Here is a 20,212-nt window from a genome sequence, read left to right as displayed (position 1 = left end):
TGCAGTACCTGAGATGCTTGGCCCCTCCCCCCACCCCTGCTTGTACCGCCCCAGCCCGTCTGAATCCTTACGGATGCTGCCCTTCTCTTTCCACCCACCACCGTCTCGTGCGATGGGACTTCAGGGACTCCATGGTTCCAGACATGGGGTTCATCGGTTGCGGTGTCGGATTGGCGCCGTCTGACTGGTTGACGCGGACTGGACGGGATGACCCAGAAGGGGGCGTGTGAGTGCGAGAGTGTGAGCTGGGAAATGGATGAGCACGAAGGATTCTGTGAAAAGCGAGTGCTTCCCTGCCTCCCTGCTGATCGTGTCCCATTTTCCCTCTGTTCTGTCTTTTTGCCTGCCATTCACTGCAATTACTTACCAATTGCGACCCCTTCCGTCGTTTGCGAATCGCTTCATCTCAGGTTCCTCGATCTCGCAGTGTAGTAGTACCCACACGCGGTCATCCTTGTCTTGTCTTACACGAGTAGGCAAAGACAGGCTCGAAGTCGAAGTCGAACTCGACCTCTCAGAGCTCATTCATCCGTCGACAGAGAGCATCTAGACACCAGTTTTCACGACCGTTCACCACATATACCCCATCTCGAAATGGCGCTCTCAACAAAAACGACATTCATCGCGTCAACCTTTCCCGAAAACCCGCTCAAAACGGCCGACTTCTCGCCACCAGCGTCCTCCTGCTCGGGCATCTACCTCACCAACAACGTCTACGCCATCGACAATGACTCGAAATGCCTACCCAACAAGTTCAACGGCGCCAGCACGGCCTTCTACTCCCCCGGAACCGTCTGCCCCACGGGCTACACCGCGCAACCTCAGTGCTCGCGCAACGGCGGTGTGCGCTCTATCACGACCGTTACATGCTGTCCATACCGCGGAGATATGACGCTATCGTGTGTCGAGGACGACATGACGCTTGCCAACGTGTGGGAGACACAATTCTGCACGTGGATGGCGGGCCCTGCGACGGTCGTTGATATTACACGGACGGACAATGGTGTGGTGGCTACGCAGGCTGTTACGATGTCGGACCGTGATGGCGTGAACGCGTGGGGTATCAGGATGGTGTATCAGGCAAGCGATCTCGTGCCCAAGACGACCTCGGGAGCATCAATTGCGTCGGCAACGGCAACGGGAACGGCGGCGGCGGGAAGCGGTGTGACATCGGGTGCGAGTGCGACTGGAACGGCGGCCGGAGCGGACAACACCAGCGGCAGCGCGACCGGCGCCGCCACATCGGGAGCGAGTTCAGGTGGTCTGTCAACGGGCGGCATCGTCGCTGTAGCAGTCGTCGTCCCCGTCGTCGCGATAGCAGCGCTCGTGGGCCTGTTCTTGTGGTGGAGGCGGCGGAAGCACCGGTACGCGGGCGTGAAGCCCGCTGAGACGCCCACAGCACCTGAGATGGATGGGTCGTCGGCCATGGGGTCTCAGAGCGCGTACGCGTACCAGAACCAGCAGTACGCGCAGCAACAGCACAATGGGCAGTATCCCCAGGCGTCACCGCCTGCATCGGAAATGGTTGGGACCGACATGGCTGGGTATTACAACAACGACAAGGTCCTCATGAACCCCGGTGGCCAGCATCAAGGCGCAGGGCACACGCAATACAAAGGGTATACACACCCCCAGCCGCCTGTAGAGTTGGCTAGCGGGGAGGGGCCTACGGAGTTGCCTGCTGATAATGATCGGAGGTGATGGTAGTCATGGGCGCGGTCAAGATCTCTGCGCTGCTGAAACGTTGAGAGTTTGGTATAGAGAAGGGGTGTAAGTCGTAATGGAGGGAGTTGATTTGAGATGGATATATCATTGTAGTAGGGCTTCATTTTCATACCAGCGTGCGTGGCGTTTAGATGGCCGATTTTCATGAAGTGGCGTATTCTTGAGGCAATAGCAGCGTCCAGTTGCGATGCTGTGGTTGAGTAAGGTTGATAGATGATATCCTGGATTAGAGACGTATGAATTGAAGGCTTAATCATGAGACTGAAGTTACTGTCTATAGCCAAGTGCCTGTAAGTGAGAAAGTGAGTGCGCGTGAGAGTGAGAGAAAGGTGCAGGAGTTGAAACAACTTATGTGCCGCCGTGACGAGCGAGCCGCGCGGTCAATCACACAACAATACGAATGTCAGTCACTGAAAGATAGCTGGAAGCAGCTTAGGAAGGCCAAAACTCAACCACATGGGGAAGCTGCTATGCATTCGCTTTACCTCCGTGACGGGCATTGAATCCATCCGGGCCAAGCGCCGTGCCGCCGATGGCCAGTGAAGAGTCACACCGACCGCCATGATCCCGGGGGCTACAGCAACCGGTGGCCCCGGCTTCCCACCTCAGGTGAACTCACCGCCTGCAGTTTTCAGTGGACACCCTCGACCTGCGAATGAATTACCCCGCCACCCCGCCATCCAAGAAAGCTGCAAAAAAATTCGACCCGCGCGACGCAATTCCTGCTTATCAAGCACCCGGAACCCTCGATTGACGATTAATAAAGCAACGTCGTCTTCCTGCTTCTGCGCCCTTGTTGTCTCTGCAATAAATCAGGGATCGATACCCAGCGTTCCTTTCTACGTCATACCCTTTTACCTTTCTTCTCGAAAGAAGAATCACGAGGATTCGGCGCATTACGTCCAAGAGTGCAAAAACCTCAACTCGAAAGATACACGAAAAAGACCCAATCACCAAACACAAGCGAAACAAACAAACAAGATGTCGGCCCCTCACGAAAAGACACCCCAAGACGACGGCCATGAGTCGGAGCCCGAAATGCTCGAGGCCGACGAGGTCGGCGAGGAAGTCAACGTCGACGACGAGGACATGCCCATGGACTCTGACGACGAAAACGAAGAAATCAACCTCCAAAACGACTCGGTCGCCTACTTTGACGCCCACAAGGACTCCGTCTTCGCCATCGCCCAGCACCCCGTCCACCCGACCCTCATCGCCACCGGCGGCTCCGAAGGCGACGCAGACGACGCCCCCGGAAAGGGCTACCTCCTCTCCACCGCCGCCGCCGCCTCCCGCCCCGTCCTGCCCGCCTCCTTCTCCGGCGACGCCGCCCAACCCCAGTCCACCGAGCTCCAGTTCATCTACCCGATCGACGGCCACACGGACAGCATCAACGCCCTGGCCTTCACCCTCCCCAAGGGCGACTTCCTCGTCAGCGGCGGCATGGACGGCAAGCTCCGCGTCCACGCCCTGCGCGTAAACTCCCCCACCGCCGAGGCCGCGAGCGTCCAGATCAAGTTCATCGCCGAGGCGCAGGAGGTCCCCGAGGTCAACTGGATAGCCGCCTGCCCGAGCCCCAAATACCCAAACACCATCGCCATCGGCGCCAGCGACAACTCCGTCTGGGTATACACCATCGATATCGCGGCGGGAGGCGGTAACCCCGCGAACTGCCTGCAGCTCGTGCAGACGTACTGGCTTCACCAGGCCCCCGTCACCGCGGGCGCCTGGACGCCCGACGGAAACTTCCTCTGTACCGTCTCCGAGGACGCGAGCCTGTACGTGTGGGACGTCTGGGGAGAGGCGGCGGCCGCGGGACTGGTGGAGAGTAACGGCCAGACGACGGTGAGCTTGACGGCCGAGGACCAGCGCTTCGTGGTCGAGGGCGGGTTGTACAGCGTCGCGGTGGATCCCAAGGGCACGTTGGTCGCTGTCGGTGGTGCCGGTGGCGCGATCCGCATTGTGAGTTTGCCTAGGCTGGCGAGTTCTGCACAGGCCGGCAAGGGCGGGAAGAGCAAGAGCGCGTCGGACGTTGTAGGCGGAGGACAAATTCTTGCGGCGCTGCAGACTGCGTCGGATTCGATCGAGGCGCTGAGCTTCACGACGGCGACGGGCGGGCCGGGACAGATTTCTACGTTGCTTGCTGCTGGGTCCGTTGATGGCAGTGTTACCGTGTTTGACGCTGGCAGGAGGTTTGCCGTCAGGAGGAGTCTCGTCGGTGCGCACGAAGAGTTCAGTGTGGTCAAGGTGGAGTTTGTGAAGAACAGCTGGCTGCTGACGACGTGTGGTATGGATGGTGTTGTGAGGCGGTGGGATCTGAGGGCACAGGATGGCGGTCTTGTCAAGGAGTGGAAGGGACACCGGGGCGATGGAGAGGGTGGTGGTGTGCTTGGCTTCGTGCAGGGTGAGACTGGAGAGAGGGTTGTCACTGCTGGTGATGATGGTGTCGTTCTGGTGTTTGAGGCTTGAGGATGTAAACACATCTCTGAGACCTTGAGAGGCGAGGGAGGATCTGCGTTTGCTTTTTACCATGTTGGAATTTGGAAATGACGATGAGCTTGGGAGGAGGGGCATAGATAAAATAGGGACATCAGGCGCCTTTTGCGCTGGTATGATATGGACTCGTGGACTATTCCACGTCCCCCTCATGAATTGGAGTTTCGCATTACTGATACATTGATGTGGCTGTCTTGATGCAATCCTTTGATGTCTGTTACGTGACTACCTATCTCTGTTTTCTAATGTGTTGTCTGCGATTGACATGCGGTAATTGACAGGGTAAGACATGAAAGCTTCGTTCGTCTCAAATTTTGTCAAGCTTAATCAAGCTGCCCATTTCCATCGCTAGTTGTTTATTGTCATCTCCAACACTCGCTCCGACCTAATCTACGAAGAAGTCACCACTCTCATCTACAAATTTGCACTTGCCGATCACGGAACGGACGGACGACGCTGGCCGTCAGAGTTTATGGCCGACAGAACAGCCACCAGTATGATGATCTCACTGAGAAGCGATCAGCTACTCGTCCTCATTCTGATGGTGTTCGGTATCCGGGAATTTCCGCGTATTTGCCTTGTGCTAGCAGGGTCGTGGTTATCGTGGGACACGATCATTTCTTGTGAGTAACCAGTTACCGGCACCGCTTTTCAATGCATGACGGCGATGTTTGATCGGATGGATGATCCTGATAGTCTTTGTTTAGTGTACGCGATACTTGGTATCTTCCCTTTTCTCAATGAGATCGCAGCACCTCTTCTCAGAAACCTAGTACCGGAATTGAGAACGCTATAATAGATGGGAATATTTAGCCTTCACGTAAGTATATACCTGAAGAGATAAACGGCAGCATATTTACTGATATTCATCGTGGTGTTCAATCATCACAGAAACATGAAAGAGTAGATGCGGACCAAATGCATAGTATACGGAAGCAGGAAACTCTTTGAATTAATTCATTCTCATTAAGACTACCTCATCGTAGTCGTCACCAAATAACATCATCTACATGCAGTATGTTCATATTTCGGTGACTGATTGTCATCCCCTCTCCTCATCTTCTTCCTTTAACTTATTCATTCCGCAAAGTTTAGTTGGATCGTCCGCCCTGTCCAGCACCCTCTCCCTTAGGAAATGAGCCACCGCTGGCGGCAAGACCATCAATGGCGAGACCCTTTTCAGGCTCAGGGAGAGGCGCAGTCTTGTCGGCGCGGTCGACGTGAGGGTCCTGATGAACGAAGTGATCAGTCGTTACTCTTGGAGGGGCTGATAACTAGGAGTGTGTCGTCTTACCTTGACGGCGCCAGCGCCGTGGATAACGTCGTGGGTCTCCTCGACCTTGTTGTCGGAGGCTCCAGACCCGTCGCGAGGCATGGTGATGATTGGTGGTTTTTGAGGATTTGACTGAAGTGAAAATGGTTTGATCTTGGGACAAAACTTGTTGTAGGATGGTTGATAGTAAGTGATATCAGTGCAGATTTTGATGAAGTGCAAAATCAATCTGTCAATGATGAAAGGGGGTTGGAAGATCTTATATACAGAAGCATGAGGTCTGAACTCGAGTTGACGTCATGTGAGTTCGCACCTTGGCTTCTGCCTCAAACCTCCTCAAAGAGGGGTGAAGCTCCAGGTCCTCGAGCTCTTTGAGGCTTTGAAGCTTGAGGATTTGAGGCGTAAAACGTCATGATGTGGGGGAATGATGGTACTCCCGGACGGCGCTAAGGTCCCCAAGGTACTAGATCGCAGATCTCCGTCCGATTTGCTTCCCGCTCCCTGCCTGCCTCCAACGTCGGAGTAAAATCTCCGTGTATAGGCCATGTGCAGTGGAGAGGTGGACCTTGCCAACTATGGCACAACTATGTCTGTTTATTCAATGGAATGGAGATATTGTGAGCTTGTGCCGGCGAATGGTCAAAATCATGATTTGGGGTTGTTCTTCAACTGGGCGCCGTTTGCCAGCTACCGACGGTACCCAAGTGTCTTAGGTTAGCAAAGCACGATTAGGTAGTAGTACATAAGGCACCGAGGGGTCGGCGGTGCGTCCCGCTCCCTTTTCGTAATAGCGGCTTTCCCCCAATGTCATCAACTACGACTTCACCTCTCGTCCTCACCATTTCCTCCGTCGGCCGTGTTCCTCTAGGGCATGAACTCCACGTTCCGAAACTTGATCCAGGCACAGCGAAGGAAGTGTTCAATTGGAACAAGCTTACTCCTCTCCCTTTTTTGTTCGCTTCTTCGAGCAAATGTTCAGGCGCCCCATACATCGTTGCGCCTAGCAAACAACGATCACCAAGATGGCACGTCTTCGGTCAACATGAATGACATTTCGTCATGATAGACTCTCGATTCTTCTTCTGCAAAGGTGCTCAATCCCCACGAGGCTTGAGAAGGACTGTATATAAAGACTTCCATAGCACAGAGGTATGCCACACCAATATCAGTCTGGACCGACCGACTATTGACCGTGCATAACTGCCCATAGTGCCGGCCTGGGATGGAGTCTCTCATGCGGTGCAACGTTTGTTCCGATTGCCCCTGTGCGGGCCGAAAAGTTTGAGCGAAAACGAAGGCACGGATGCAACGCCGAGACCCCCTTTTTCTTTTCATTCAACATGGCTCCATCCCCAGTCCACGAGTCACGACACTCGAGGAGACCCTCCACCGTGGGCAGATGCCGAGGAACTTGAGGACTGCCGTCCACCAAACGCATTCATCTCATGGACTCGTTCGACAGTATCGTGGAGCTCTCCACAAGTACAATTGAGTCTTCACGACGGCGCCGGCGATATCGTTACTTTGGGACATTGACTTGAAATCGTTAAACATGACGCATTTTATTTCTATCCTAAACCCAATCACCATACGAGCTCAAGCTTAGCTGCTGCTAGTAGCAATGAGTTGCGACAGACCCAGGACCTGGGCAGTGGTAATCACATCGGCAGAGGTGTTCCACCCCTCGTTGAACGGAAGACGCTCCTCCTCAAAGACGACCTTCAACCACTCGACCGGCGCAGCAGGCGCGGTGTAGCTCTGTCCAATGGTGCCGAGGATAACGGCCGACTCGCCCAGAGAGACGGTGACCTGGCTGGTCGTCAAGTTGAAGGACGGGTTCGTCGCCTTTGCGGTGGCGATGCGCTTGCTGCGCGCGGAAGCCATGGTCGCGACGCCGACCTTGTTGTCGGAGGCGGCGGCACCGGACTCGAGGTAGCCCTTGGTCTCGGCCCAGACCGTCGTGTTGAAGGTCTTCGCGTCGCCCGTCACAGCGAAGTCGGCGCGGGAGAGACTGCCGTCGTGCTCGATGACGTTGTGCTTGGCGATGTCGTCCAGGTTGAAGGTGCTCGCGTTGCCGGTGGTGGAGGTGGCAAAGGCGGGCGTGCCGAGGGTGCGGACGAGGGACTCGTTGAAGTGCAGGGCGGAGCCGAGGCCGGCGATGAGGTCCTGCATGGAGATGGACTTGCCGTCGCGGGCGAGGTAGCCGTGGTTGGCGAGGGAGTTGAGCATCGGGCAGGGACCGCGGACGGCGCCGCCGGCAACGTCGGGGGCGAGCCAGGGGTGGGCTGCGGGAGCGGCGTCGCGGGGGACGGCGGCACCGGTGACGGACATGGCGCAGGTTGCGGCGAGGACTGCTGAGGCGCGCATCTTGTATGAGTCTTTTGAGAGGATATGGGGTTCTTGAGAAACAAAGAGCGTTGGGAAGTTTTGGGATTTCTCGAGCTTCTGGAAAGACAGTGACGGCCCTTACAAGTGTGCCTTTGGTGTTGTGTAAAACGAAGGTGGTCCGGTGAGAGGATGAGTGAGGATACTGCAGGAAGGAGACAAGATGACGAGGAGAGACCGTCGACGAAAGCTGCTTTATACAGTTGTTCAAAACCTGGGGGGCTACGATTAAGGAGGGGCCTATAAACAGATACACGACGCATAGGGCTGGGCCATCCGAGTTAAGACTCGGGGATTCTCCTTTAAGCTGTCAACCCCGGGCGGCGGCGCCGTCGACGCGGCGAATCCGATAAAGTCCACGCCTTCCACGGTACTCATCGAATTGTGCCCAGGCACCTTTCTTGCTTTCCTTCTCTTCTAGAAGCAGCGGAATGATAGCCGTGCCTCGGCAGTAAGGTCAAACCCTGGCCAGTAGCCGCCGCAGTGACGGAGCAACTATGATCTATCATTATAAAATGGGCTGCTTATACGTTCATCCCTTGTTCGGTGAGCCCACTGGGGAGTCTTATTTGAAGTTATACTCCGTTATACCGCGCTTTGCTTACCTTTTCATGACGTGTTATTGGACGGGGAGTTGAGTGAGCCGAGGTGAGCCCCTTTTAAACATTCTAATTGAGTTTGAAAAAGAATGGAAACCCGGGTGAAAAATACGACTTTGACGTGCTTGGCGGGGACGTTTGTGGGCGGCCTTGGGTGGCCGTGTCGGGATGGCCCATGAGGTGTAATATGGAGAGCTCCGAGAGAGCAGCAACTTTCAATGCGGGACGAAACTTGGTGCAAGGGGGCGGGAGATGTACGGCTGGGGTTAGGGGCCGCTCCACGTAGCTTTATATTTGATCTCGGCCCCAGGAATCTCAACAACCAATAAACAGTCGCCTTGTTGGCTAAGTGGTATAGCGTCTCACTAGTATTAGTGACATGAGAAGATCGGCGGTTCGATTCCGCCACGAGGCAATCACAGCTCGCGAAGTTTCGCTTTTGAACTTTTTGGCTCTTGAAGATGATTGTCATGTAGGTATTCAGCCCGAGATGCAAACTCCATATACAATGCCGTTGTCTACATACGCTCCGTCCCTCCGTCAGCGTAACGAACCTCCATGCTCATTTCATGGCACCACAGCTCCCGCATCCACCCTCCCCTCCACATCCACCACCACAACCGCCTCCACACCCAGCATCCTCCTGGCAAGCAGCAGGGAGATACTCCTCGTCAAACGCCTCCCTCCAAAGCGCCCTCATATCCGTCGACAGCACCGCCAGACTCTCGTCGGGGATCTCGTCATCGTGGTCCACCAGCTTCCCCGTCATCCGCTTCGAGTAGGCCATGTACCGCGCCGGCGCGAGCTGGTGCGTGTGCCAGACGAGGTCAATGTCGAGCGTCGGCACCACGACGGTGCCCGGGTGCGCGGCGATGAGGTGGAAGAATTGCGCGTAGCGGGTTTGCGCCGCGGCCAGCAGGTCTGCGGGGCTTGAGCTGTGGAGCCAGGCGTGGGAGGACATTTTGAGGGAGAAGGAGAATTGGCGGTTGATTGCTGCAGTGAGAGGGTATGTGAAGAGGGTTGTTCCTGTTTGGGAGGTGTGGGCAAAGGTGCCGGTCTGGGAGGCTGGTGGTGAGAGGAGGGAAGGGAGGTCGATTGAGGCGATGAGAGATTCGAGGTTTGACGATCTCGACTGTGAACGGTTAGCAAACTTTGCCGACATAGTTGCGCCTTTCTCTTCTACTAGGGGCATAAGAGTCCAGTGCGAGTGTACAGTGGAACTTACAATTTCGGACCAGTTAATCCCATCCAGACCCAGACGGCCACCGAGCTCGATGAAGCGTGCGTAGGCCTTCGGGTGCAGCATCAGCGCGTGCCACGCCATGAGCACGTCAACGGGCGGCATCTGCTCCGCCGGCCTCTCGGCGCTAGTAGTCCATTGCTCGAAACGGGCGACGGCGCGGTCGCAGTACAGGTCCCATACGCGCTCGGGTACTTGGCCCGCGTCGGCAGCGAGCAGGTGGACTGCGTCGCGGAGTGTGACGAATGTCTCGAGGAGTTCGAGATGGGTGGCACAGTCTGCGGTTGAGGGGACGGAGTTGGATGTGGCGGTAAGCTGTGTTGTTGCGAGCTTTGATTGTTGCTGGTGCTCGACTGACGGGGCTCTAGAGTCATTGTAAGCATAGGTTATCCCTTCAATTCTACTGAGGGCGAACCAACAGGTTAGAGAGAATGGCCGGCATTTTGGCGATGATTTACAGGATCCGGTCCTTTATTGGTTTGGTGTTATTGAATATGAGGGTATCTTGAGTTCTGGGCGCTTTCTCAACTGACTCGGCAGCTCAACTTTGATAGAATGGACGCAAGAGACAAGTAGGATGAATACGAAGCTACAAGTCGACCTTCTTCAGCTCTTCAATCCAAAGGGGATTGTCACGCCTCTTATCAGGACAGCAGAAGCCCATTCGAATGAGCAGGGGTGAGCTTTATCTCGCTGCACCGTCGCACATGACAAGCAACAGCCCTGTGACCGCTGCCACCGAGTCCCAAAACGGCATGGAGGTGAGCAGGTTTCAGGACGCCAGCGCAAGACGGATCGCTGTGCCATCTTGTGCCATCTGACAACGGTAAGATGTGATTGGTGAAGTGGCCATAGGGTCCACGGATAGGCCTAACGGGCGACTCAGGCGGCTGGGCCGGGAACGCGGGGTGGTCCACGGTTGGCGGTGGGGGGAAGCATTGAGAAGATGGGAAACTTGCGCATGTCCACCAGCGAGACGGGGTTGTTTCTCGTCTGTTGCGGTAAAGTCGGTGACCCGGCCCCGCTAACAGAATCCCACCGGGGTACGGCGCTGGATGCGGTCCGACCTGTTGGAGCCTTGGAGAGAGACTGGACGAAGAGAAGAGACGCAGATACTTGGAGACTGTGGGATTCTTAGGCTCGGTCTGGGTTCTGTTAGCGGCGGTTTTAATCCAGGCGGGTGTGGGAGGCTGAGATTTCATTCTGGGAGTTGGGGAAGTGGCTGGATTTCACTTGTGATTCTTCAGCTTCACTCAACATACACGTACACTCACTCTCACTCATCTTACCTCCCGTCATGAGTGAGAGGCTGATGCAACCAAGTCACCTCAAGAGACTATCGAACACTATCATCACGCCTACCTATTCCTTTCTCAAAGCTCTTACATGAAACCAGTTTTATCCACGAGCCGCCCAGATCCCAATCAGGACAGGCACGACGTGTTGGTTTCACAAGCAAACACTCATCTTCAGCCTCCACTCACAAACTCACCCATGAGAGAGGAAGCCACAGCCTGGCTCGTACACCCTCTCATTCAAACTCGCGGAATACCCTCCTCCATCAATCACCTTCACTTGTCTCCATTGAAGTAGCTGTAGAAATCATCGCTGATAAGCTTCTCTAGCGTCGGTTTCTCCCAACTGAGCTAACTTACCTGCCGAGTGGAGGCCGTCAGCTCAAAACTATGTGCCTATAAGCAAGTAGGCTCTGGCTCCCTGCACCTTTTGTGCATATCTCACGGTCCAGAATCTCATTGGGGGCCAAGCTCACTCGTCCTACGCCGTAGGCAAATGAGGGCCGCGATCGCATCACCACCTTGGTCCAACGACCAACGCCAGCCCAATGGTACAGAGCCCACGTTGCTGACAACAGTCTGATTCGATCGCCGGTCAGGCCGGCCGAGACTGGCATATTGAGGCTTGGAAACCATCGACTTTGTGCTGTTACCTCTGCCTCCGGGGGACTGTATCTGTGTCCCCCTTCCCACCCCGTCCTGTTTGCTGTTTGTCCGACGAGGGTTCTAGATCTTATGGTTGTACCATGCTGTGTCTCTGTCAATCGTCTCTTTACGGGCCCCCAGTCCGAGGTGAGCCTCACCCAATTCCTGCATGTCTTCACGTAGATCCAATCAATCTTCCCCGTTGGAGGATGAACGCCTCCTGCTTTCCCAATTCAGCATTTCATCTCGAAACCTGTTGGTACTAACAGAACATGGGGTGTGGTCTGCAATGCTTCTCTTTGATTGCTGCTGTGCGGCGTAGAATGAAGCGCAGCCCAACACCCCCAGCTCCCCCGTTCTCTTTCTTCGCCGTGTTCCTGCAAATACCCGTCCATACCCCGTCGACCGGCTGGCCGCATTTCTGGCCTTCTTCGTCATATCGTTCTTCGCGTGCCTTTGAGACACTATCATTATGAAAGTCCCGTGGCTTGCGTTGCTTTTCGTAGCTGCTCTGGGGCCTGTCCTCGGTCAGCTGAATGTTAGACAGGTCGCGAGCAGCGCCAGCTCTTCCGAAAGTCTCCTTTCCTCTACTACATCATCCGTGTTCTCCGCTCCGACGTCCGTTCCGGCGCCGACTATCAACAGTAGCGTGTATGACCTTTCGCAGCATTTTTGCCGCATCTGGAGACATGCAAGTGAGTCTAGCCCCCTCTTACTCTACTATCTTATAGTCAAGTCTAACCTGACCGGCTGTAGGTGTCTTAGCCGATGGGAAGGTTTACGTCGATGGCGGCAACACGTACGTGCCGAAGAACAATAACACATTCTATAACACAGAAGCCGGCCAATATGACGCGGGAATGCGTGAGCATACTACCATCAGAGCCCTATGCCTTGCCGTCCTAACACACCCCAGATACTCAACTCCTCGTCCTAGACCTCTCACAAAACTTCACAAACCAGGAAACCAGCCCGTACTCATCCATATTCAAGAGCCCCGATGTCCCCAACGGCCTCATCGAACACGCGCTATGGTACTCCCAAACCACCCGCAAGATCTATCAGCTCGGAGGGTGGTTCTCCTTCAACAGCCCCAACAACCCATCCTTCATTGCCGACCCGAATATACCCGAGCCGGCCATCTGGGAATTTGACGTCGACGGCGGGCGATGGTCCAAGTCGATCAACTTTGATGTGGCAAATAATGGCGAGATTGTTGACAGGCCTGGCGCTGCTGCCTTTTGCGACGCGCCGACGTTGAATAGGAGTTACATCTTTCAGGGATACGTGCAGAGGAGATCTAGTCCCGCGAACACTGCGTATACGGCTTCAGCTGACTTTCGGTGTAAGTTTTTTTTTTAAGTCCTACTTCCTCTATCTAAGCAGCGAGAAAGAATCGAGCGAGGCCTGACATCTTGCAGTCCTCGAAGGCATGCTCGAGCTTGATACCGCAGAGCGCTCTCAGCCGAAGCTCACCAACATTTCTGTCCCGACATACGTCGGCCCGCGCATGAACGGCGCAATGGTTCACGTGCCCGTTGGCGAAAAGGGGATCATTGTCAATATTGGCGGCCAGACCACGCGAGACCCAACGCCTTTCGGTATTCGCATCGAGGGTGCCAACGCAGGAAACGTCAATGCAAGTTCCCTTCAACCCCTAGGCAGCTCCCCTTAATTAACACGCCCCCAAAAGACAAACCTCTCCTTCGTAGACATCTATGATATCGAAACAGGCTTCTGGTTCCGCCAAGAAACCTTTGGCCTCCCCGACATACCAACGGGCCGCTCCGACATCTGCACCGTCCTCGTCCCCGCCGCCGATAAATCCTCCTGGAACATCTACATGATCGCCGGCGTCGAGAACTACGCGACCTACATCACCTCGGAAGAGATCTGGGTCCTCACCCTCCCGACTTTCACCTGGATCCTCGTCCACACCCGCGCCGACGGCATGTACGGCCACACCTGCCACGCCGTCGGCGAGAACCTGCTCATCGTGGGCGGTATGCAGACCAAGAACGACGGGGGGATGCAGAATGTGAATACCTGCGCCGAACACATGCCCGTTGAGATCTTTTCGCTCGCGAGCCAGAATTATACGGGCCGATATGATACCGAAGCTGCGAAGCGTCTTGCGCCCGTGCCGTCGCAGGTTGTCGCTGCCGTGGGTGGGACGTCGTCGGGTGGTGCGAGTCAGAAGGCACCGAGAGCGTGGAGTGATGTCTATTTGCAGTACATCTTTGATCCGTCGCTGAGGAGACCGGCGTATACGCCCGAGTATACTCTCGTTGTAGAGCCCAGCAGCACGGTATCGCCGTCTTCATCTGCTTCATCGACTACCCAGCCGGATTCTGGTGGTCCATCAAAGGGTGCTATCGCAGGCGGAGTTGTAGGCGGTGTTGCTGCCATTGCGTTGGTGGGACTCGGTGCGTTCCTGTTTCTCCGGCGGAAGAAGAAAAGGAAGGCGCATGAGGCGGCTGGCACAGAGGTGTCGCGACAGAGTGCCATGTCGGAGCTGCCTGGCTATACCCCCTACTCTTCTCCCGAACCGAAGCCTGGCTTCCTCGACTCGCCGACGTCGCCTGGTCACCAACGCGACGTACATGCCCATGCTGCGGAGCTCGAGGTTCCAGCTAGTGCGAGCGAGATGCCGAGTAGTCCGCGGTATGGCGGCTCGTCGGTCGAGATGGGAAGCGATGCCACGGCTAGCCCAAGAGTTGGCGATATTAGCCCGCGGGTTGGTGAAGTGAGCCCGAGGGTCGGCGATGTCAGCCCGAGGGTTCCTGGTGACGTTAGTCCCACGCTTGGGGATGAGGGATCAGGGTATCATGCTGGGCGGCAGGCGGGACATCACCCTGGAAGGTGATGTTTGCTTCGGTAGTGGTCTAGTACTTCGTGCACGATGAAAGTTCGTAGGTTATGGTGGATCTTCTTAACATGGAGGGCTTCGAAAGTCAGGTTGCCATTCAGGAACTAATCAATTCTTCTAAGAAAAGACGTAAATGATTTTCCACTAAGCACAGCGATGTCTGTTGCTCCTGAAAACTATTTGCAATTCCAAGCTTCAGAAAGAAACTTTGTTCGACCACTCGAAATTGCGAGTTCTTATTAAACTCTCGAATTATACTTGAGCGGCATATCCTCTTACTTTTCCTCGCTAAGACTCTATCTACCACTAAGGCGTTCATACTCATTCCCGTTCACCGACTATTCCCGATGATGTCCCGAAGAAACTTGACTTGAATGCCCAAACTAGATTACTACTTCGCTTCTAAGCTACTACTTTTGATGGAGAACTTCAAAAAGAATCGGAACCGGTCTCAGAACTAACATCTTCGAATCCGCTGTCAGAGACAGAGAGGTAGCCGTCCTTAACGGCGTCATCCATATTCAAGTCTTCCAGATCGACAGCGACATCCTCGGGCTCCTGAACCGGCTGGCAGGGCTCTTGGGTACTGCCGAGAATGCCCTGGTTCTGCTCCTTGAGACAACTGTTCTCCTCTCGTAAGGCCACGATCGTCTCCCCCAGCTCGTCGATATGGGCCTGTAGCTGGATTATCTGCGTCTGGTCGACATCTTTCAGCTCCTCAAGGCGGTTGAGAATAATTTCAGCTCGGTCCAGAGCGTCCTTGAGCTGGCAGATCTCAGTTTGGTCAAGGTCCGCCATAGCGTGATCGACTTCCAGAATGGTCAGGGAAGCAGCCATGGTGTGTGTTGGAAGGGTTTTGGGGTAGTGTGGTATATAGATGGTAGCTTGGAATGGTTGATTTGTGGTATTTGTAGGCTTTTGAGGGTGTGTGATGCTCCTTTGTGTTTTGGTAATGCCGAGAAAGGGGCTCAAGTTGGTGTCTGCTTTTTGTCAGCCAAGGTGTAATCTAGGATTCTGTGATGAAATATAGAAGTCTGAGGAAGAGAGTTGAAGAAAGAAGCTGTCTCCTTTTATAAGATTCCAACAGAAGGACCGGGTAGACGGGCATGTGCCGGCAGGGAAACATGAAGCAGGCTATTCACATCACTACTTGTCGATTTTGTAAGTGAATACCAGCTGAAGCTCAGCATTTCCGAAGATGTCGTTGAGATCGAAGGTCGTAAAATTGAGTGACACTCATTTATGCACTCATAAACAGGCACAAAGGGACTAGAGAGTGCAAAATACTTGCACAAATATGAGTGAAGCACTCATAAACAACCAGAAAAGGGTTTGAGGATGCAAGATAGAGGACTAAGCAAGTGATGAAGAGCTTATGGAGCTGACCATACAGGCATGGCTTTGAGGTCGCACAACTCATGACTAATTGTGTGTGACGCGCTCACAACAACCAGAATGAGACCGGAGGTCGCAACATGAGTGTCAGGGTGTGGATGATTGAGTTCGGAGGGCATCGACACGCGCATTCACTTGCAGGTGATAGGGGCAATAGGTCGCTGCCGTGAACTTAGAGTTGAAGATCCAAGGGGGAGTCATGGGAAGTAAGTATATACATGGGCAGTGATGGAGTGCATGGAGTTGCGGAAGAGGTGTAAATAAGGGAAAATGGGAGCTGACCAACCTGCAACTCCAACAGCGTCTTATTATCCACTACTTAGCTTAGTGACGTTCGGCCGATCGAAGCTGCAGGATGTAGGCGGAGGCTATATAGCGGGGGCGAAATGAATGCTTTTCTGGGTGGAAGATGTGAACCTAACTCTGGACTGTTGACGAAATGGAGACTTCGACAGACGTGATGGGTGGATGATGGAGGGGCGGGTGTCAAAGCCGGCACAGCGAGGAACGGGGGATTGCTTTCCCAAGGTGATATTGCGGTATTGATTTGATCAGTGATATCGGTGGACTAAAGAATTCTTGCAATGGTCTCCTTTATTTGGAGCAAAAAGGCTACTCGTCGACAGATAAGTAAGGTAAAATGAACTGCAGAAGGGCGTTGTTGTTTGTGTGCCTTGGCTGGCTAGGCTTTTGTTAGAAGACCTTGAGGTGCAGTTGATCTAGTTAAAGTTCAATTCAGGAGTTGGTGCAAACAAGGACTATTTATACTCAAGAGACCTCGTGCTAATCAATCACTACAGGAATGAAGCCGTAAATCCTTTTTTTTTTTTTTTTTTTGTTCACGATACTGTTAACAGCCTTCAGTGTTGATGGCTTCAAGCAGCTTTTAACAATCTGGATCCTGCTTTCAACCGCAGGTGTGTGAGTGTGTTCGAAGTTACATGGGCTCGGCGCTTATGGTCTTGCTAAGCGCCTTGGGGGGTCGACAGACCAATAGCATAGGTATTGTGAGCGGGAGGGCACTGGACACTCCAAAGAAGACTCTCGCTCCCTCCGCAGGCTTGAAGAGTTAGAAAACTCTATTGTAGGCACCGAGATAGATGCATATATCATTCAACCTGGTGTACTAGAGACTCATCAAAACCTCTCGATGACGAAAGGGGTTGAACATTACGGATAGGCAGCCAAATCTCACTTTTGAGAAGGCTCAGAGTTGGGAGTGCAGAAAGGGATGCTAAAATTACACACCAATCATGTCTTCAACCCCCAAACGTTGGTTGGCCTCCGACATGACCGATGACGCTCACATGTTTTTGCGTTGGGAGCATGTTTGGGGATTGAGGCTACTCCCTCCAGGCATCAAGTTTACAAAGAAACTGAGACCCTCGTTCGTAATATCTGTTTTGCTGAAGACCCTGTCCTTAAATCACCACTGCAAACAACCGAAAGACATCAAGAGCGCGATGCAGGCACTTAGGAATGGAAAGGCTTATGCTGAGGTGGTAGCTGTCGGCCTGCTGAGGTCGAAAATGCTTCTGCCCGGTATCATCAACCAACAGCTACTTCGCGGGGTCGGCGGAGAAGACACAGAGCCACCACCACCGGAAGACAGCGAAGATGAGTCCGACGAGCCATCAAGACTGAGAAAGGTGCGTTGAAGCATGCATCTAAGTAGGGTATACATGCCGCTAACATATCTGGAACCTTCGAGGCCGCCGACTGGGTTCGCGAAAACCCCGGGACGACTGTATGTTATGGCTTGAGTGCAGGCAGTCTCGTCGTTTTGGCCGCACCAGCTCTTGTCGCTGCACCAGCCCTGGGACTTGCGGGTTTTGGCTCGCAGGGAATAGTCGCCGGTAAGTGATATCCTCAAACTCGAGGCATAGTCAATCTTTGCAGTTGAAAGTTCTGATTACTGACTCTTTCGGGTCGATAGGCTCTACGGCAGCGGGCATCCAAGCCGGAATCGGGAACGTGGTGGCGCCGAGCCTCTTTGCTACCCTCCAAAGCGCCGGTGCGGCTGGCTACGGTGCCGCGGTCGTCAACGGAGCTATACAGGGGGGCGCCGGGGTTTCTGCTACTGCGTTTGCGTGGTTGGGGGCAAAAAAGAAAGACTGTAAGAAAGACTGTGGAGAGAATGGCAAGGAGGAAGAGGGAGGCGGGGATAAGAAGCCAAGTGCCGAGCAGGACTAGAAGCAGGTAGCAAATAAGACTTACATCTAGGCTCAGATTGAAGGACGAATGAATCGATGCCACTCTCATGATGAACAGAATACCACGTGCCGCTGGGTATCAATCATCGCGAACCTTTGATGTTGTAGACGCAGAGGCTCCATCAGGGAAGCTGATCTGCGTGTGTCAATAGGTGTGTGACACAGGGAAGAAGCTCACAGAGGCTAACTGCTATTAGGGTCTAAAAGATGAATTACTAAAATCTGCCCTTCCCTCGAGGTATACTACTAGCGCTCTATATATACCTAAGCTGCTCCTTTGTTGCTTGGTCCCCCTCCTCATGCCCCTTGAGCTATCCCTTAACCGACGAGGCCTGACCGGCGAGGCCTGACAGCGTGAAGCAATGGCTTTCCATAGTCTTCTCGTGCATCTCAAAGGCAGAAGCGATCATCATATTGATTGTAAGTGGGGTTATTTGTCAAGACAGAAGTTGATCTGAAGATTGCACCGTTTGTGTTTCTAACCGGTTTCGGCATACTAGACCTTGGAGTTGAGATCGGCCAGTACCCGACATTGTCAACTTCATTATAAGACCATTAAAGACCTCACCATCCTTACGAGAGTCAATGCCCGTAGCGCCACTGTTACCATTACAGACCATTGCCTTCATTGTTCGAGTCTTTTCGTCGACGCAGCTGCAGGAGAAAAGGGAATGGCTGTTTTGCGGATCGCGCTTTTCGAAGGAGTTTGCTTGTGTGCGCTATGCTCGGTGTTAGTGCCTGTCTGTTTAGGGACTTTGGACACGAGTAAAGCAATGACCAAGAGACTTAGCGCCAGAAGAGCAGACTTTGAAACGAGATTTTGGCTTGTATGCTCATCATCATGATTAAATATGAACAAGGTGACGCTCAGCGTGCTGGTGAAAAGTGGTTTTTGAATTGATTGAAGGTCACTATTCGTGGTTGAAGATGGCTTCCTATCTTCCATGAGGCTTCGACGGCTAGAAGTTCTTGAAACAACAACTCGACCTTAAACTAATTCTCCCCTGCACAGCACTGACAATCCATAGTTACGGTATCGCAAGTGTCAAGCTCCGCAATGAAGCCTGCTAAGCTTTCAGAGCCGCCCGCAAAAACCTGGAGAACGCGTCGTCTACGGGCCTCAAGCGGTGTCACCTGGGGTTTCCTCTGCCCAAAGAAACAGAGTCAAAAAGCACCCAGGGCTCTTTCAGTGCGAACGGGCAATTATTTTTGCGTTGGCGTCTCGAATTTCTCGGTTCGTCCGATGCGTCGCAGATCTACAGGCTGTCTGCATCTGCTGTGGTGAGCGTGACTGGCCTTGAGACGAAGCTTGACTCGGTTCATAGCCTTTGCGCTCTCTCCTTCTGCTGTCCCTGGAGTTCTCGAAGGGCCGGTTGGAGAAGAACCAGGAACCCTCGACTCGGAGACTCCGTCTAGGTCTGCAATTCGGGCCAAGGGTCTCATTCTCGTCATGGCGAAATCTCCAGAGGCAGACAGCAGGTAACTGAGTGCGAAAAGGTCGTTTCTGGGAGACAGTCATCCAGGTACAACCGCGCAGGCAAACTTCGTGCGATGAACTTGGCCCTCAAGCTCCAATGTCACAAAGGTTCACAAATTTGCCACAGGGCAAATAATAAAAGTCTGCTCAGATCAAGGGCTCTCTCGATACGATCCTCCTAGAATTTTGAAAGTGCGCAGCATTCGGTCGCGAAAAAATCACATCAGATTCCCAGCCTCAACCAACACCTATACTTTCAGATTCTCGTCTTTCTCCTCAGGAATCATGCATCTCTTCAAGGCCGGCCTACCCGTCCTTGCCGTATGTTCAGTCATCCAAGCCATCCCTGTCAACACTGGCGAAGGACGCGATACGGCCTTACACCGCCACGATGGTCTCAAAGCTTCAGACACACGTCAGGAAAACAGAAGTGCGGGCGGTTTCGTGCCTCCTCATATCCTCAGGAATATCACCCGCAGTCCTTTCGCCACAGACGATGAGCGGCGCACTGCAAATCGGACCTTGGTGATTGATGGGGAGCGATGGGGGCCGCAGCAGCCGACAGATTAATCGGTAGCTGTTAGGACTCAATTAGAGATG

The 20,212-nt window shown here is 53.8% G+C and overlaps 10 protein-coding genes across 10 annotated transcripts; 5 read left to right on the top strand and 5 right to left on the bottom strand.

Moving 5' to 3' along the window:
- Positions 1-594: 594 nt before the first annotated feature.
- On the top strand, positions 595-1,701 carry CABS01_14681 (uncharacterized protein; the record flags this gene model as incomplete). Its single annotated transcript, XM_060548019.1, has 1 exon — positions 595-1,701. One exon carries the CDS (start codon positions 595-597, stop codon positions 1,699-1,701), a length of 1,107 nt encoding a protein of 368 aa, XP_060393136.1.
- Positions 1,702-2,706: 1,005 nt separating this feature from the next.
- Positions 2,707-4,194, top strand: CABS01_14680 (ribosome biogenesis protein Sqt1; the record flags this gene model as incomplete). Its single annotated transcript, XM_060548018.1, has 1 exon — positions 2,707-4,194. One exon carries the CDS (start codon positions 2,707-2,709, stop codon positions 4,192-4,194), a length of 1,488 nt encoding a protein of 495 aa, XP_060393135.1.
- A 1,118-nt stretch (positions 4,195-5,312) lies between these two features.
- CABS01_14679 (uncharacterized protein) lies at positions 5,313-5,596 on the bottom strand (the record flags this gene model as incomplete). Its single annotated transcript, XM_060548017.1, has 2 exons — positions 5,313-5,450; positions 5,516-5,596. 2 exons carry the CDS (start codon positions 5,594-5,596, stop codon positions 5,313-5,315), a joined length of 219 nt encoding a protein of 72 aa, XP_060393134.1.
- Positions 5,597-7,096: 1,500 nt separating this feature from the next.
- On the bottom strand, positions 7,097-7,861 carry CABS01_14678 (uncharacterized protein; the record flags this gene model as incomplete). Its single annotated transcript, XM_060548016.1, has 1 exon — positions 7,097-7,861. One exon carries the CDS (start codon positions 7,859-7,861, stop codon positions 7,097-7,099), a length of 765 nt encoding a protein of 254 aa, XP_060393133.1.
- Positions 7,862-9,040: 1,179 nt separating this feature from the next.
- CABS01_14677 (uncharacterized protein) lies at positions 9,041-10,160 on the bottom strand (the record flags this gene model as incomplete). The annotated part of the gene is made up of 3 exons (XM_060548015.1): positions 9,041-9,610; positions 9,704-10,082; positions 10,138-10,160. 3 exons carry the CDS (start codon positions 10,158-10,160, stop codon positions 9,041-9,043), a joined length of 972 nt encoding a protein of 323 aa, XP_060393132.1.
- Positions 10,161-12,130: 1,970 nt separating this feature from the next.
- Positions 12,131-14,524, top strand: CABS01_14676 (uncharacterized protein; the record flags this gene model as incomplete). The annotated part of the gene is made up of 5 exons (XM_060548014.1): positions 12,131-12,353; positions 12,415-12,522; positions 12,575-13,003; positions 13,080-13,291; positions 13,352-14,524. 5 exons carry the CDS (start codon positions 12,131-12,133, stop codon positions 14,522-14,524), a joined length of 2,145 nt encoding a protein of 714 aa, XP_060393131.1.
- A 432-nt stretch (positions 14,525-14,956) lies between these two features.
- Positions 14,957-15,364, bottom strand: CABS01_14675 (uncharacterized protein; the record flags this gene model as incomplete). The annotated part of the gene is made up of 1 exon (XM_060548013.1): positions 14,957-15,364. The coding sequence occupies one exon, from the start codon at positions 15,362-15,364 to the stop codon at positions 14,957-14,959; it is 408 nt and encodes a 135-aa protein (XP_060393130.1).
- A 1,811-nt stretch (positions 15,365-17,175) lies between these two features.
- Positions 17,176-18,115, top strand: CABS01_14674 (uncharacterized protein; the record flags this gene model as incomplete). Its single annotated transcript, XM_060548012.1, has 3 exons — positions 17,176-17,571; positions 17,634-17,778; positions 17,859-18,115. 3 exons carry the CDS (start codon positions 17,176-17,178, stop codon positions 18,113-18,115), a joined length of 798 nt encoding a protein of 265 aa, XP_060393129.1.
- A 457-nt stretch (positions 18,116-18,572) lies between these two features.
- Positions 18,573-18,764, bottom strand: CABS01_14673 (uncharacterized protein; the record flags this gene model as incomplete). Its single annotated transcript, XM_060548011.1, has 1 exon — positions 18,573-18,764. One exon carries the CDS (start codon positions 18,762-18,764, stop codon positions 18,573-18,575), a length of 192 nt encoding a protein of 63 aa, XP_060393128.1.
- Positions 18,765-19,708: 944 nt separating this feature from the next.
- Positions 19,709-20,182, top strand: CABS01_14672 (uncharacterized protein; the record flags this gene model as incomplete). Its single annotated transcript, XM_060548010.1, has 1 exon — positions 19,709-20,182. A coding segment is annotated over one exon (474 nt), but the record flags the coding sequence as incomplete, so codon positions are not given.
- Between the last annotated feature and the right edge of the window lie 30 nt (positions 20,183-20,212).

The sequence above is a fragment of the Colletotrichum abscissum genome, assembly GCF_030869225.1.
Source record: "Colletotrichum abscissum strain IMI 504890 chromosome Unknown Scaffold_56.1, whole genome shotgun sequence".
In the NCBI taxonomy this organism is placed as follows: Eukaryota; Fungi; Ascomycota; class Sordariomycetes; order Glomerellales; family Glomerellaceae; genus Colletotrichum; species Colletotrichum abscissum.
This window is presented reverse-complemented; position numbering and strand designations above follow the sequence as displayed.